The sequence below is a fragment of the Prinia subflava genome, chromosome 23, assembly GCF_021018805.1.
Source record: "Prinia subflava isolate CZ2003 ecotype Zambia chromosome 23, Cam_Psub_1.2, whole genome shotgun sequence".
Lineage (NCBI taxonomy): Eukaryota > Metazoa > Chordata > Aves > Passeriformes > Cisticolidae > Prinia > Prinia subflava.
This window is the reverse complement of record NC_086269.1, coordinates 5,843,619-5,857,359: the sequence shown is the minus strand read 5'-3', so window position 1 is coordinate 5,857,359 and position 13,741 is coordinate 5,843,619. Positions and strand designations below refer to the sequence as shown.

The window sequence follows — 13,741 nt, the reverse complement described above, 5'->3', positions numbered from 1 at the left end:
CACAGGGGGATGGGATTGTTTTGGTAACTCAGGGCTCTCTTGAGGAAGAGATGGGAAGGTGCCTCCCAAGCAGAGACTGATCCCCTGACCTGTGCACAACATGGGGCTGTGGCAAACAAGGGCCCAGGTCTGTGCTGATCCCAGGGACAGATCCCAGGGACACCTGTCACGTGCTGTCCTGGTGCTGGGCTGAGTGTTGGTGCTGTTGTGCTGGTTTGGGTTCCCCTTTGCATTGGTGATGTCTCCTGGCCCCTTTGGTACTGTGGCAGATGGTGAGAGGTTGGGTTTAGATCTGTGTTTTTATCCTGAGGTGACTGTACAAATGAGGAAATCACCGAGGACAGAACATATTACACAAGAAGAATCACCCTGGCTCAGCCTTTCACCACTGAGCTCACTTGTGGTGACCCACAGCAAATACCTTAGGAAGTGTTGAAGAGGTTGTGTAACATCACCACTACCCTGGGATATTCTTCCCCGCTTTCAGTGATCCCTGTAATAGAGGATTCCTGAACTATCAGCCTGTATTTTCTAAACTTTCTATCCCAACCTATGATCTGGGGATGCATTTTTCCATTTGCTCCTGTTCCATTCCCCACAGGTAGCTCAATGCCTCACCAGTGGCCAGGAAGGTAACACAATCTCCTTTTGGATCTGGGCTCCTATATTACCACAGGAACATGTGGGTTTTAGTGTTGTCAAGGAGTTCCTTCCATTTTGTCTTTGACAGGGACCATCATATATTTCGGTTTTGGTTTGATCTTCCTTTGGGGCACTGGGTGCACTTCACTTGGATTTATCAGATCTGGTCTAACCCTTCTCTTCCAGCGGACAGGTCTGGCACCCAGCCTAGGGCTGTGGACTTTACAGAGGCTCCCACTGCAAAGCCCTGACCTTTGGCTGTTGCAAAATGCACTGTCAGCTCTGCAGAGGCTGGGGACGGACAGTCCTGACATCAGAACTGTCATTAGTCTTTTGGAGAGGTGGAAGGAGAAGAGAGGCAGGGACACCATTCTGTTTTTTTGGTTTTTTTTCTTGTAGCCTGAGAAGGGTATAGCAGGTAAAGAAAATTGCTGCAATCAAGCTGAGCTAGCAAGAATGAGGAAAACCATTTGTGCTGCGTGCTGAGATTTTTGTTGGTTTAGCCCCAGCTGATCACGTTCTATCCAGACAGGCTCATCTGGCCATTCAGGTCTGGCTGCCATGGGCTGCATTGTCATTAGCCTGCAACTGCAGGAGCAGCCAGCACCCTGTCCTTTCCTGCTGGAATGTATTGATCTAATCTAAATGCATGACAGAAATAATGGAAGACACCCAGAATAGAACACTCTTTTCACTAGACCAGGTTAAAATCAGAAACCACTGCAGCTCTACCTGCAGCCCTCTTCCTGCCCCATACCCAAGGAACAGAGGATCACCCTGGAGCAGGACAGGGTATCCAGCCCATTTCTATTTCCTGGGCAAGCTGAAGATCCACAAGCCCTGCCTCAGAAAAGGAGGCAAACCCTGGTGTGCCTCAGGGTGGTGTGGGCAGGGCCCTGGGAGGGAGAGGGGTGTGCAGGTGGAGGTGCTGGGGCTACTGGGGGTGCACGGGTGAGTAGCAACAGCCCAGGGCACATGGCTGGGCTTTGACTGCAGAGCGGGATGTTCATCTCCTCACGCAGACCTGCCCGGGTTTCAGCCAGGACAGGGTGAATTTTTTCATAGCAGCCATGAGGGGCAGAGCCTGGAGCCGTGTGGGTGGGTGCAGGTTGTTATTCCATACCATGCACTTCACCACCAGCATGGGGAGGTGGAAGTGAGGGACTCACTCTCCCTTCCCCGGGGGAAAATGACATTCCATTCTAGTGGGGGAAAGCGAGCTGTTGGGTATTGTAGTTTTCCATGTAAATAAATAATGCCTTATACCCTATGTTTTTAATATTGTTGCTATTACTGGATATTTTCTTACCTCATTGCTGTTTCCAGTGAATTGTTCTTAGCTCAACACATGATTTGCACTTTTTGTGCCTCAAATTCTCAATCCCATCCCCAGAGCAGGAAGGTGGAGGGAAAGGGGGCAGTGAGTGGTTTCAGGGAGTCTTGGTGGAGACACTGAATTGGGAAATGTAATTTCTAAACCACAATAACCTTCTATCTCATCACACAGACCTGCACATTTTATCTCAAGTGCTGCATTGGAACAAACAGAGCAACAATTTGGGGAGAATGCTTAATCCACTGACCTCAGGCCAAACCTTCATAGGAGGACATGGATTTTCCATGAGGATTTTGGGAATGTTTGCTGGGTGCCAAGATATCTCCTTCATTTAGAGATGAAAACTATTCAATTAGACAACACTGAATTAATTCCTGTTCTAAACAGTCCTGATCCAGATGTGCTGGGAATCCTTAAATATGGGAATTACAAGTGCAGAAGGCATAGGCAGAGTGGTTTGTGCAAGGGAAGGTCTCCAGGACCCTGAATGTGTGCAGTAGGCGTATCTCTAATTATACGATTAAACCCTGTTTATACCTGATCCTGCCCCCGCAGGGAGTGTCCAATTAAGTGGCAGGATGTGCCTGAGTTGCCAGAGTAGAACCCCAAAGGGCTGGGCTCTGTTTTTGTTTTGTGAGGTTCCTTCTGTGGCAGTCGGAGCACTTGCAGCAGTGTCTGCACACAGATTAACATTTCATGAACAAGTTTAATATCAGCATTCTCTCCCTTGATCACTTGACTTTGTAACCTCACCATGCTATTAGCCTGGCTTCTTGGAGGTAATCCTTAAATAAGAGCCTGGTTTAATGACCTTAAATACATTCTCTGCTTTTAAATCTTAGATTATTTGTTCATCCAACTGTTTTAATCCTGCTCGTGCAAGCATGGACTTCACTACCTGCCCTATTTTTTGTTCTCTGCAAGTCCACATTACAGAGGCTGTTCCCATCCCTGCTTACTTTAAATATTGCTTCAACTCAGACTCTTTCAGTGCTGCTTTCCTGCCTTTCCCCACTGCTCTGCTTACTAAACCTCCACCTGCCATTTGTCAAAGCTGAAACAGCTCCTCTAGCAACTACAGTTGTTTTTAATTTAGAATTCAAAGCCCTCCTCAGCAACTCACTGATGGGGCTGTGCCCTCTCTGTACTGGGGTGCTGTGTCTGTGCTGGATAGTCTCACATGATATCAGACTTTGGTACCTGAACCTGTACCAGGTTCAGTTTGATACCTGGGAGTAAATAGCCCCTAGCCTACAAATTTTGTCTTCACACTAACTTTTGGTTTAGATACTGAAAATGTATCTTGTCTTGCCCTGCTAGAGGAATTGGTCTCTCTTTTAGGGCAACTAATTGGATTTTTTTGGGAGGTGTTCACCCAGAGAAGAGAAGGCTCTAGGGAGACCTTAGAGCTCCTTCCAGTGCCTGAGGGGGCTCCAGGAGAGCTGGAGAGGGACTGGAGACAAGGGCCTGGAGGGACAGGACAAGGGGGAATGGCTTTCTACTGACAGAGGGCAGGGAGTGCTGGGATACTGGGGAGAAATTCCTCCCTGTGAGGGTGGTGAGGCCCTGGCATAGGGTGCCCAGAGAAACTGTGGCTGCCCCATCCCTGGAATTGTTCAAGGCCAGGCTGGATGGGGCTTGGGGCAGTCTGGGATAGTGGAAGGTGTCCCTGCCCATGACAGGGGTGGAAACAAGATAAGCTTTAAGGTCCTTCCCAACCCAAACCATTTTGTGACTGTTTTTGTGTGGGTAACCAAAATCACTCATTAAGCCAGATCTTTCTTGCTGTGCAGCTTCCTGTCCCTGCTGGCCAGGCAGCAGCACCAGGTACCAACTCATTCCCATTCCCAGAGTTTGGGCGTTCCCATCTGTACCGACTGTTGCGTGGTCCTTCTGACATGGAAGCTGTCAGGGGTGTTGCAGTGAGTGAGGGTGGCAACCAGTTCACATCCTGTATGGGTTTGGGCTGGGGCAGAGTTACAGCTCTCCACAGCACCTTGTGGTGCTGTTTGGGATCTCTGCTGAAAACAGCACTGATCCCACAGGGATGATTTAGCTCCTGCTGAGTCAGGAGCTGTTCTGCCCCTCACTCTGAGCCACCAGTGTTGGGCCAGGGGTGCACAAGGAGCTGGGGGGACACATCCAAGACAGCTGTCCCCCACTGACCACAGGGATGTCCCAGAGCATGTGATGCCATGCTCAGCCCTGAAACAGAGGGTGGGGGGATGGTGGGGTCTAGCTTAGGGCAGCTGGTGAGCAATTGCTTTCTTGTATCACTTATTTTTCTTGGTTTCTATTCTGTCTCTGTTGTTTTTTCCCCCTTACATTTCTTAAAAATTCTTTTTCATTATTTAACTGTCTTCATGTCAACCCACCAGTTTTCTTGCTTTCACCTTCCACTTCTCCCACCATCACAGTGTGGGGGAGAAACGAGGGGCTGTGCTGGTGCTTAGCTGCCAGCTGGGGTTAAAGTACAACACATCCACAGTCCAGACTCCCCTGGCAGGGCTGTATCCATCTGTGATGATCAGACAGCAGCGGGCGGGGGAAGTGTCACGGATCTGAGTTGGTTTTTGCTGCCCAAAGTGCACACAGGGTGGCTACACTGAGAATTCCATGGATTGCTGACCAGTAAAGCAGGTAGGAACAGAAACTCCTTGTGCACTGTCTCAGATTTGAGCCCCTCTGGGAATTCATGGTGACACCAATGGACGAGAGCAGGGCACCAGGACACAGCTGAGCATTCATGTCCCCATTAGTCCTGAGGAGCTGAAGCACTGTAGGCACTGACCTGGCTGGAGAGCTCCAGGTGGTCCAGGGACCTGAGGGATGCATGGACAAGGCAGAGGTGCTTTGCAGGTGCACTGCACTACAGCCAGTGCACCCAGCTCTGCACTGCACTGGCCTTGTGGTGCAGCTGCACATGGCAACAGCCTCTTTTCACTGACCTCTCTGTCAAGACCAATTTCACATCACATTGTGCTGGATCAGCAGCACAAAATGTCTGTGAAGGCGGAGAGGGGTGCCAAGGGGTGAGCCAGAGGGTCGCAGTAAACTGCACGTTTTGTTGTGCTGCCCTGAGAATGTGCAGCACTGGGCACTGTGACATCACCTCTGCCAAAATCAGGAGCTGTGTCTCGGGTACCATCCAGCTACACACAAGACATTCCCTCTTGGTGCCAGCATACTGGGTTTCCAAAGGAAATCCCCATATCCTAGCAGGGGCCCTGAGGAAAGGGATGGAACCAGATCCCCCTGAGCAATGCTGGCATCATGAGGGCCTGTGGGGCACTGGCACCAGAGCCAGGCTGGGACACCTGGCTGCAGCAGGGATGAAGGCACAGAGCCCCCAGATTGCTGCTGATGCATAGCTACAGCCCTCACACTTCGGTATTCCTTATCAAGGAAGATCCCTCCCTCTGGAGCCTGAAGTCTCTCCTTCCTTCAAGCACCCTTTCTCTTCAGCAATTAGGTTCTATTTGCTGAGTCCTGGCCTTTTTAGGTGCCAACCCCATGGACCTGCCATGGCCTGGCAGAGTCAACCAAGTCCTCCAAGAGAACAGGAAAGCAACAAGTTCTTGAAGCCACGTCCTCATGTTCCAGTGCCAGATATTCCAAATTAACCAGTGATTCTGTAACGAGCCATGGTCTGGATGTTTGCCATGGAAAGGGCCTGCTGTTCACAGCATCCCAGGCAGCGTGCAGAGCCAGCTGCTTGAGGAAAAGAAGGATACCTGTGCTGACACGGCTCTGCTCATTTTCCCTTGCTCTCAGGGTATCTCTTCCAGCTGGGTTGGAACAATGGCACAGGGGACTCCCGGCAGCAAGCAGACGGGAGCGCTCTGCCTCTGCACGCACAGCGATTACAGCCTGTCTGCCTTCCCCCGGGGAATCCAGAGCCTCCTGGAAGATAAGGAACATGAAAGGGGGAGCAGTAGCCCAGCTGAGCACACACTCCCTGCTGCTTCCCCAGCGAGGAGAGGCGGGGACAAACATCCGCGAGGGAATCCTCCCAGCGCAGCAGCCTCTGGCCCCAGGGACACTCGGATCCCAGCAACACACAAATTATCCTGAAAGACTTGTGAAGGACAGACCCCGCCGGCAGCTCTACCCTGTCCTGCCACACGCACCCGGGGCTGCTGGAAACACACGGCTCTGGCTCTCTGCTTTGGCCTCCTGTGCGGCTGCATGGCTGCTGTGGCAGCACATGCCCCACTGCCAGGTCCAGCTGCATTTCTGGGCTCCCAAACCTGCCAGGGGCTGTCCCGTCCAGCCCAGCCCACACGGCTGAGAGCCGAGCCAAGGAGGGAAGGGAACTGCCCTTCTCCAGGCAGCTGTATCTGACTAGTGCGTGTCTTAGGGCCCCAGGGAATGGCCCTGGGATGCTCAAGGGACAGATCCTCCCCGCGGATGCTCCTACCCCTGCAGCTCTCCTAGAGTTCGATGTGCAGCACTTCAAAAGCCAAACTGCAGCAACCACTGGGATGGACTGTGGACTGTGCTCCATTCAGGTTTAGGAAAGATGCAAGAAACACTTCTTCCAGAGCTGCTTCCCCCCTCAGAGGATGGAACTGTTATCTCAGCAAAGCCGGAACCCACTCCACTCTTCCTCAGGGATTGCACAAAGGGAGCCAAGCACTCGATTTTCACTTTGTGTCAGACTGGATGATTTTCAGGTGCTGGGGCACTCACTCCAAAGCACACTCCTGTGAAAACTGCCTTCCCTCCCCCATCCAGCCCCAGAGGTCAGTAACTCTCACCCGGATTGCTGGGCTGCCATCTCCCCCTTCCCTCCCCTCACTGTCGCTGAGGCCCAGCTGTGCTCATACCAAAGCTGCTCCGGAGGGACCTGGCTGCCTCACAGCTCAGCACTCAAGTAGTTATGCTGAAATGCATAAAAGTGTTGGTTGAAAGAGAACAAAGCTGGCTTTGATAAAAGTCCTCATGTTCTCTCTGCATTTTTATGGCCAGTTCCACTCATCTGCTGTGGTTTCCTTTTGTGTCCCCAAGCAGCTTCAAAATACTTGGTGGGTTTTTGGCAAAATGCTTGGTAGTTTAGTGTTTGAATCTGGAGTTTGGCCTGTATTAACCTGACTCTGTGGGAGGCAGGGACGCTTTCCCTGCACCAGTTGTCCAAGGACCCTGAAGCTATTTCATCTCAATTGTTTCCTTTCCTCCTACTTATGTTCCTGCCAGGGAATGCAATGTCAGATATGGAAAATGACTTTCAGGGAAATTCATAACACATTTCAGAAATCCTTGTTCCCCCAACACCTCCCTGCAGAACTGCCTGTGCTGATGGGGCAGTCCCTGCTCACAACAGAGGTTTAGGGAATGCAGTAAGGTGAGCTGTGCAGGACACGGAACACCACAACCACCTTCCTGGCCAAGCTGGCCCTGCTTTCATCAACCATAGCTCTTCTCTGAACTCTGCTGAGGTATTCCCCTGCACACCTGCAGGCAGCAGGTCCCACAGACACACTGAGCAGGTGTTGCAGTGATCTCACTTTCATTCCTGCTGGGTTCCTCCATGCGGACCATCCCTGGTCATGCCAGGGAAGCAAACACCAAAGTCCTCCAAGCTACTGCTTCAAAATCCCCATTGTCACTGCTGCTCTTCAGAAGATTCCCTCAGTAAGAGGTGAGGAATCAAGGGGAGACCTCAGGCCTTGGCAGGCCCAAGCACCAAGGCCTTTTGCTGGCTTGCAGAGTTTGGGAAAGAAGGAGCCTTGAACTCCAGCCCCTGCTTCATGCACCACTTACCTGATTCAGTGAAATATAATTAATTTAGGGAAAGAAGAGTATGAGTGTGACCTCTATGCAGTTCCCCACAACAGCTCAGCTGATCTCACAGCCTGCAGCTGCCAAAAGGAGGGAAGGCCTTCATCCTGCCATTGCCCCTGGAGCATGGCACAGGCTGCAGTGCCCAAACTCCCGTGGGTCAGCCCAGCAGCCAAGAAAAGAAGCTTTAGCCTAACTTATCAAATTGAACATGCAAAGCTGTTCAAGTGGGAGGTTTGGATGGGAATGGGAGCAGAGAGGTGAAGCTACAGGAGGTGCCAGTGTCAGCCAAGCCCAGACCACGGCTCTGGGCTGTGAACCCAACCCAATACCAGAGCCAGAGTGAAGCAAGGTCTGCTTTAAACCATCCTAAACACATTTATAGCATATAAACACCTGACCCATACAAACCAGGCACACCTTAAATCCACACTGGAAGCAATTAGACAAAATTGTTATTACTTGCCCCTGAACTTTGTTGGAGGGATTGACTGGGGCAAGGGAGGCGGGTTTGTTACTGTTCCCTCTGGACGCACTGCTACATCTTAACACAAGGAGTCAAATCTATGCAGACATTAAATAGAAGAACCATTTTCAAATTAATTTAAGTGACCTACACGTGGAAATAAGGGTTTCTGCAGTGTCTTGGTGTTGACAGACGGATGGGCTGCAAGATGAGCTTTCCCAGGTCCTATGTAAGTGCTTCCCATGCCTGAGGGCTGTCTACCCTTATTTTCTAGGAGTTATTGCGGGCAACTGGAAAACAGTTTCTCAACATGCAGGATAAAATGCAGTGAAAATATTTGTGAGTCTATGTGAATTTTTATTAGCTCTCATTGCCACAGGAACAGTGCAGCTTCAGCAGATCCCAAACCTGGGGATGTGTCCAGTGGAGCAGCAGCTGCTCTTCCCCCAGGCCACATCTGCTGCCTGGGACACTCCTCCCACAAAGCTCCATTAACAGCACAGCGGAGCTGCCTGAGCTCAAATTCCACACAGTGATGCTGCCTTTTCCCCACTTCCTGCCCACCCCCTGAAATTCTCAGTCACCTCTGGGAATATGAATGTTTCTCATGGCCTCTCCAAGCTCAGGAACTCAAGAACCTACCTGAGGCTGAATGACCCCCAAGATGTCATGGTACAAACGCTTCTTCCCAAGAATTCCCATCACACGGTTCAGTTCTTTTTAGCATTTCAAGTCTATGGGATCCTATTTAGGAGTCAGCAGAAAGCACACCTGGATGCACGGAGGATTTGCCTCCCCTCTCCCACGGAAGAGGAGCAGGAGCTCACAGCACTTGGAGCACTGTGCTGAGGTGGATTTCAGTTACTGCCAGTGCAATGTGAAGGCCTTTGGCCTTTGGCCTGAGCTCTCCCCTCTGTCCAGGGGTGTTCTACTGACTGGGAAAGCTGCCACCACCCCCCAGCTCCATCCCAGTGCCACCCACTACTCAGGAATCCACATGGACCATTTTTTGGAGGTTATTTACTCAGCATTAGTCAAGCTGATTTCCACAGTCTGTTCTGCACAGTGGTGCCTTCAAAATGAAGCTTGTGCAGCACAGCACATTCAGGTAACATGGACTGTAAGTGGGGTAGTACAGGTCAGAACACATATCCTAAGAGACAACAGTCCAAATAAATGTATGAAACTAGTGATGCAATCCCACCATTCTGCGATGCCTGTGCAGAACCCAGGTGAAGCTCTCTTGTCCTTTGAGGCACATCTCCTTGATGAACCTGGGCAGTCCTTGGGCTTAGGGCTAAGAGACAGGAAGGGCAGGAGGGAAGAAGCAGTTTCCATGACAAATGTCCATCTGACACATTTAGCAATGACACAGCACAGGATTTGCCTCCTGCTCCAGTGAGACCCTCAGCCCCAGACCACAGCTCTGCCTCTGACAAATCCTGATAAATCCCTCCCCTGATAAATCCTGACTGCCCATAGCAGAGGTTCCTGACAGAGCAGCCCCAGAACAGGCCACACATTAAGGCAGAGTCTCCAAATCTTAACAGTGCAGGTGCTCAAGCACTGCAGGAAGAAGGGACTTGTTTCTGTCCTGCTGTCAGGATGCCTCTTCTGAGAGACCCTACAGAGCCCTGCCAACAAAATTGTTTCATTAGAGGGGCAAGGGAAAGGTTCTTCCCACAGCCTTGGGGCAGCACACCTACATCCCACCTTGAGTTTGGTGGCACAAACAAGCCCATCACCCCAGCACAGTGACAGCTATGTCAGGACCCAAGTGCTTATGAGGCGAGGACAGTGACATGTGCCACAGTGAGGCACAGCACCAGGGACCCCTGAGCATCCCTGGAGAGCTGTTCTGTCACTCATACAGGGGTCAGCAATGTAGAATGAACCGGGCCAGGATTCCAGCAGTGATAAATGCAGTGAGAACCACACCTGCTGCAGCCTCCTTCCATTTTTAATTAGCTCTGTGACCAGCTTTTAAAAGGCAGAAATCAAAACTGGTCACAATACCCAGATTACTCTTACCACCAGGTTTTACAGAAGAGAAATTCCTTCCTGACATCACTGTTTAACATGTGTTCTGACATGCTTCAGCACCGCCTGTCCAATGATTCAGATCCTTTTCAGGCTGGAATCTCTTCACTCTTGCTGCCTGAAAGCTCTATGGTCTGGCACATTTTCTTTGTTTGCTGCTGTATCACCCTATGCTGTCTGCACATTCTACCTGTGTTTTATTCCCAAGTACTCAGTTAATAGAACTGCACATGGTAGTTGGAATGCCTCACACTCACTTGAGGTGCCACAACTCTCACAGAGCTGTCAGGTGGGGTGAGGTTTTGGAGAACATAAATGTTAGAGCTGGGGGCAGCGAACATTCCTTCTGGAAATCAACAGAAGATCCAGCCTTAAACCCTGGAACTGCTCTGGCTGCAGGTCAGACAGTTTCAGCTGCCACAACCACTCAGTGCAGCAGTCCTGTCCTCCTGCTGCCCTGTCCCAGTGCCCCCATTTGCGTGGTGTCACAGGGCCACCAGCATGAGAGACACCTCAGCCCCCTGGAGCAACCAGGGAAGTGGTAGGACAGCCAGACTGGGGCAGATCAGGCTACGTGGTGAAAATGTCAGGGTGAGCTGTCCCTGCAGGGTACAGGGACCTTCCACCACCAACACCCTCTCCATGTGGGGGCAGGTGAGGAGCTGGCCGTGCCAGGGCTGCAGTTCCTGACGCTGCTCAGCCTGTGGATGTGGGAAATGGGGTGACCATTGGGCTGTGGGTCAGTCACACCGGGGAGCAGGCGAGCTGTGGCCAGCCAGGCCGGGTGGCAGGCGGGCCGTGGTCAGTCAGGCTCTGGGGCTCCCGGCTGCGGTCAGCCCGCGGGGCTGGCGGGGCTCCCGGGGCCGGGCCAGCTCCAGCCCGGGCCCGGCGTCACTCGTGGGCCACGCGCTCCAGCGCCACGTAGAAGCTGTCCTTGTCGTCGAGGCAGTGCCAGCCGATGGGCCCCGCCTCGCAGTCGGCGCACACCAGGAACTTGACGTTGCCCACGTCGCGGGTGAATCCCACGTTCTCGAAGGAGAACATGTCGCGCACCAGCCAGTGCTCCCGCAGCACGTCCCCGCCGCCTCCCGCCGCCGCCGCCGCCGCCTTCTTCCTCATGGCGGGCAGGAGCAGCTGCGGAGACACGGGGCCGTCACCGCCCGGCCGGCACAGCCCGCCCCCCCCGCGAACCCCCCGGTACCTCACGGCGGGCGAAGGTGGCGGCGCCGGGCAGCAGCACCCGGGAGCCGCAGCGCTGGCACAGCACGGCCCGCAGGTTGCGGCCCTGCGCGCACACGAGCCCGGCCGAGCCCGGCCCGGCCGCGGGAGGCGCGGGCGGGGACGGAGGAGGCGCCGCCGGCTCCATCTCCGCGCACGGCGCCGCCATGGCGAGGGGCGGGCCCGGCGGCGTGACGTCAGGCGGGGTGTGTGTCGTGATGACGTCATTGCTGTGACCACGCCCCGGGGTGGTGGCCCCACCCCACTCCCCGTGCCCGGGAGATCCGGGAGATCCGGGAGGGGAATCTCGTCCTAGAATCCCGTCCTGGAATCCTGTCCAGGAATCCTGTCCTGGAATCCTGTCCTGGAATCCTGTCCTGGGGATCCTGTCCTGGGGATCCTGTGCTGGAATCCTGTGCTGGAATCCTGTCCTGGAATCCTGTCCTGGGGATCCTGTCCTGGGGATCCTGTGCTGGAATCCTGTGCTGGAATCCTGTCCTGGAATCCTGTCCTGGGAGTCGTGTCCTGGGAATCCTGTCCTGGGAGTCGTGTCCTGAGAATCCTGTCCTGGAATCCTGCCCTGGGAATTCTGTGCTGGAATGCTGCGCTGGAGTCCTGTGCTGGCGATCCTGCCCTGGAATCCTGTGCTGCAATCCTGTGCTGGAATCCTGTGCTGGAATCCTGTTCTGAGAATTCTGTCCTGGGGATCCTGCCCTGGGAATCCTGTCCTGGAATCCTGTCCGGGGGATCCTGTCCTGGGAGTTGTGTCCTGAGAATCCTGTCCTGGGAATCCTGTCCTGGGGATCCTGTCCTGGAATTCTGTGCTCGAATCCTGCCGTGGGAATCATGTCCTGATAATCCTGTCCTGGAATCCTGTCTTGGGAATCCTGCCATGGGAATCCTGTCTTGGAATCCTATCCTGGAACCCTATCCTGAAAATCCTGCCCTGGGAATCCTGTCCTGGGAGTGGCTGAGACCCTGGCACGGGCTGCCCTTGCATCCCTGGAAGTGTCCAAGGCCAGGCTGGACAGGGCTTGGAGCACCCTGGGATAGTGGGAGGTGTCCCTGCCCAGGGCAGAGGGGATGAGATGGGTTTTAAGGTCCTTCCCACCCAAACCAGTCTGGGATTTTCTGGTCTCCCAGTGATCCTGGACTGGCAAGAGTTGGCAGTGCAGTCTGTCTGTCCTGGGCCTGCCCACAGGGACCACCAGGAGCAGTCACTTCCCAGGTATGGAAGTCTGAAGATGCTTGAATTCACAGTTGTAGAAGAAGCTTGGTTGATGCTGGACAAAGGGAAATTGTCTCCCTTAGAAGTCTCCATCAATGAAGATATTCCAGAACTGTCTGGATGCAATCTTGTGCCATGTGCTCTGGGATGGGCCTGCCTGAGCAGGGACGTGGGACCACCTGAGCCACTGTGGTCCCTTCCCACCTGATCCATTCCGGGATTCTGTGAAGCTGCAGCACAGCCTTGCCTGTGGTGATTGCATCGGCATTTGGGAGTGCCCGGGCTGCTCTGACACAGCAGCTCTCTGGGCTGCTTGGTACAGAGAGAACCCCCTTGATGGGGAGGATGGAGTGCCCTGAGAGGGGCAAGGGGCTGACATTGGCAGCAAAGCGTTTTCCTGGAGAGGAAAGCAGAGATCAGCCTGAGCCCTGCCCACAGAGCCTGGGACAAGCAGGAGGCAGTGCCAGGGCTCACAGGCAGCAGTGCTGGGGACAAGGCCCTGGGGCCTTGGTGACTCTGCTGCTGTGTGCTGGTCTGGGCTGCTGCTAACACCCCTCTGTTAGTGTCAAAAAGATTGAAAGGGGCCTTTTGATTGAGCCACTGCTTCTCAGCCGCTCCTGGTGCTCCAGCCCCTTCCCCAGCTCTGTTCCCTTTTCTGGACACACTCCGACCCCTCAATGTCTTTCTTCTTGTGAGTGTCCCATGACTGTTCCCAGGATTGGAGGTGTGACCTCAGCAGTGCCCAGCACAGAGGGATGGTCACCTGCTGGTCACTCTATGGCTGGTACAAGCCAGGTGTCATTTGCCTTCTTGGCCACCTGGGCTCATGTTCAGCCCCTGATGATTATTGCTGTCGACTGTAATCACAGTCTTTTCCTCCTCTCTGCTACCATGCTCTTCTCCAACAGACTTTGCAAGAAACTCCCTCATTAGGGAGTCCTCCAGGCCTGGCTGGTCTCTGTGCCACAGATCTCACAGCTGGAGCAGCTGTGCATCACCACTGGGCTGAAGCTGCAGGGCACAGACACAC

General features: G+C 53.4%; 1 protein-coding gene across 1 annotated transcript; it reads right to left on the bottom strand.

The window, feature by feature from the left end:
• Positions 1-8,561: 8,561 nt before the first annotated feature.
• On the bottom strand, positions 8,562-11,684 carry RABIF (RAB interacting factor). Its single transcript, XM_063418250.1, has 2 exons — positions 11,467-11,684; positions 8,562-11,399 (listed from the first exon to the last, which is right to left on the bottom strand). The coding sequence occupies exons 1-2, from the start codon at positions 11,650-11,652 to the stop codon at positions 11,157-11,159; spliced, it is 429 nt and encodes a 142-aa protein (XP_063274320.1). The 5' UTR covers positions 11,653-11,684; the 3' UTR covers positions 8,562-11,156.
• Positions 11,685-13,741: the final 2,057 nt, after the last annotated feature.

Bases quoted from the DNA above. Each gene is read 5' to 3' on its own strand.
- RABIF (XM_063418250.1), bottom strand. From the start codon at position 11,652: ATGGCGGCGCCGTGCGCGGAGATGGAGCCGGCGGCGCCTCCTCCGTCC. The intron at 11,400-11,466 runs GTACCGGGGGGT...GTGTCTCCGCAG, and splicing joins CCACCTTCGCCCGCCGTGAG to CTGCTCCTGCCCGCCATGAG.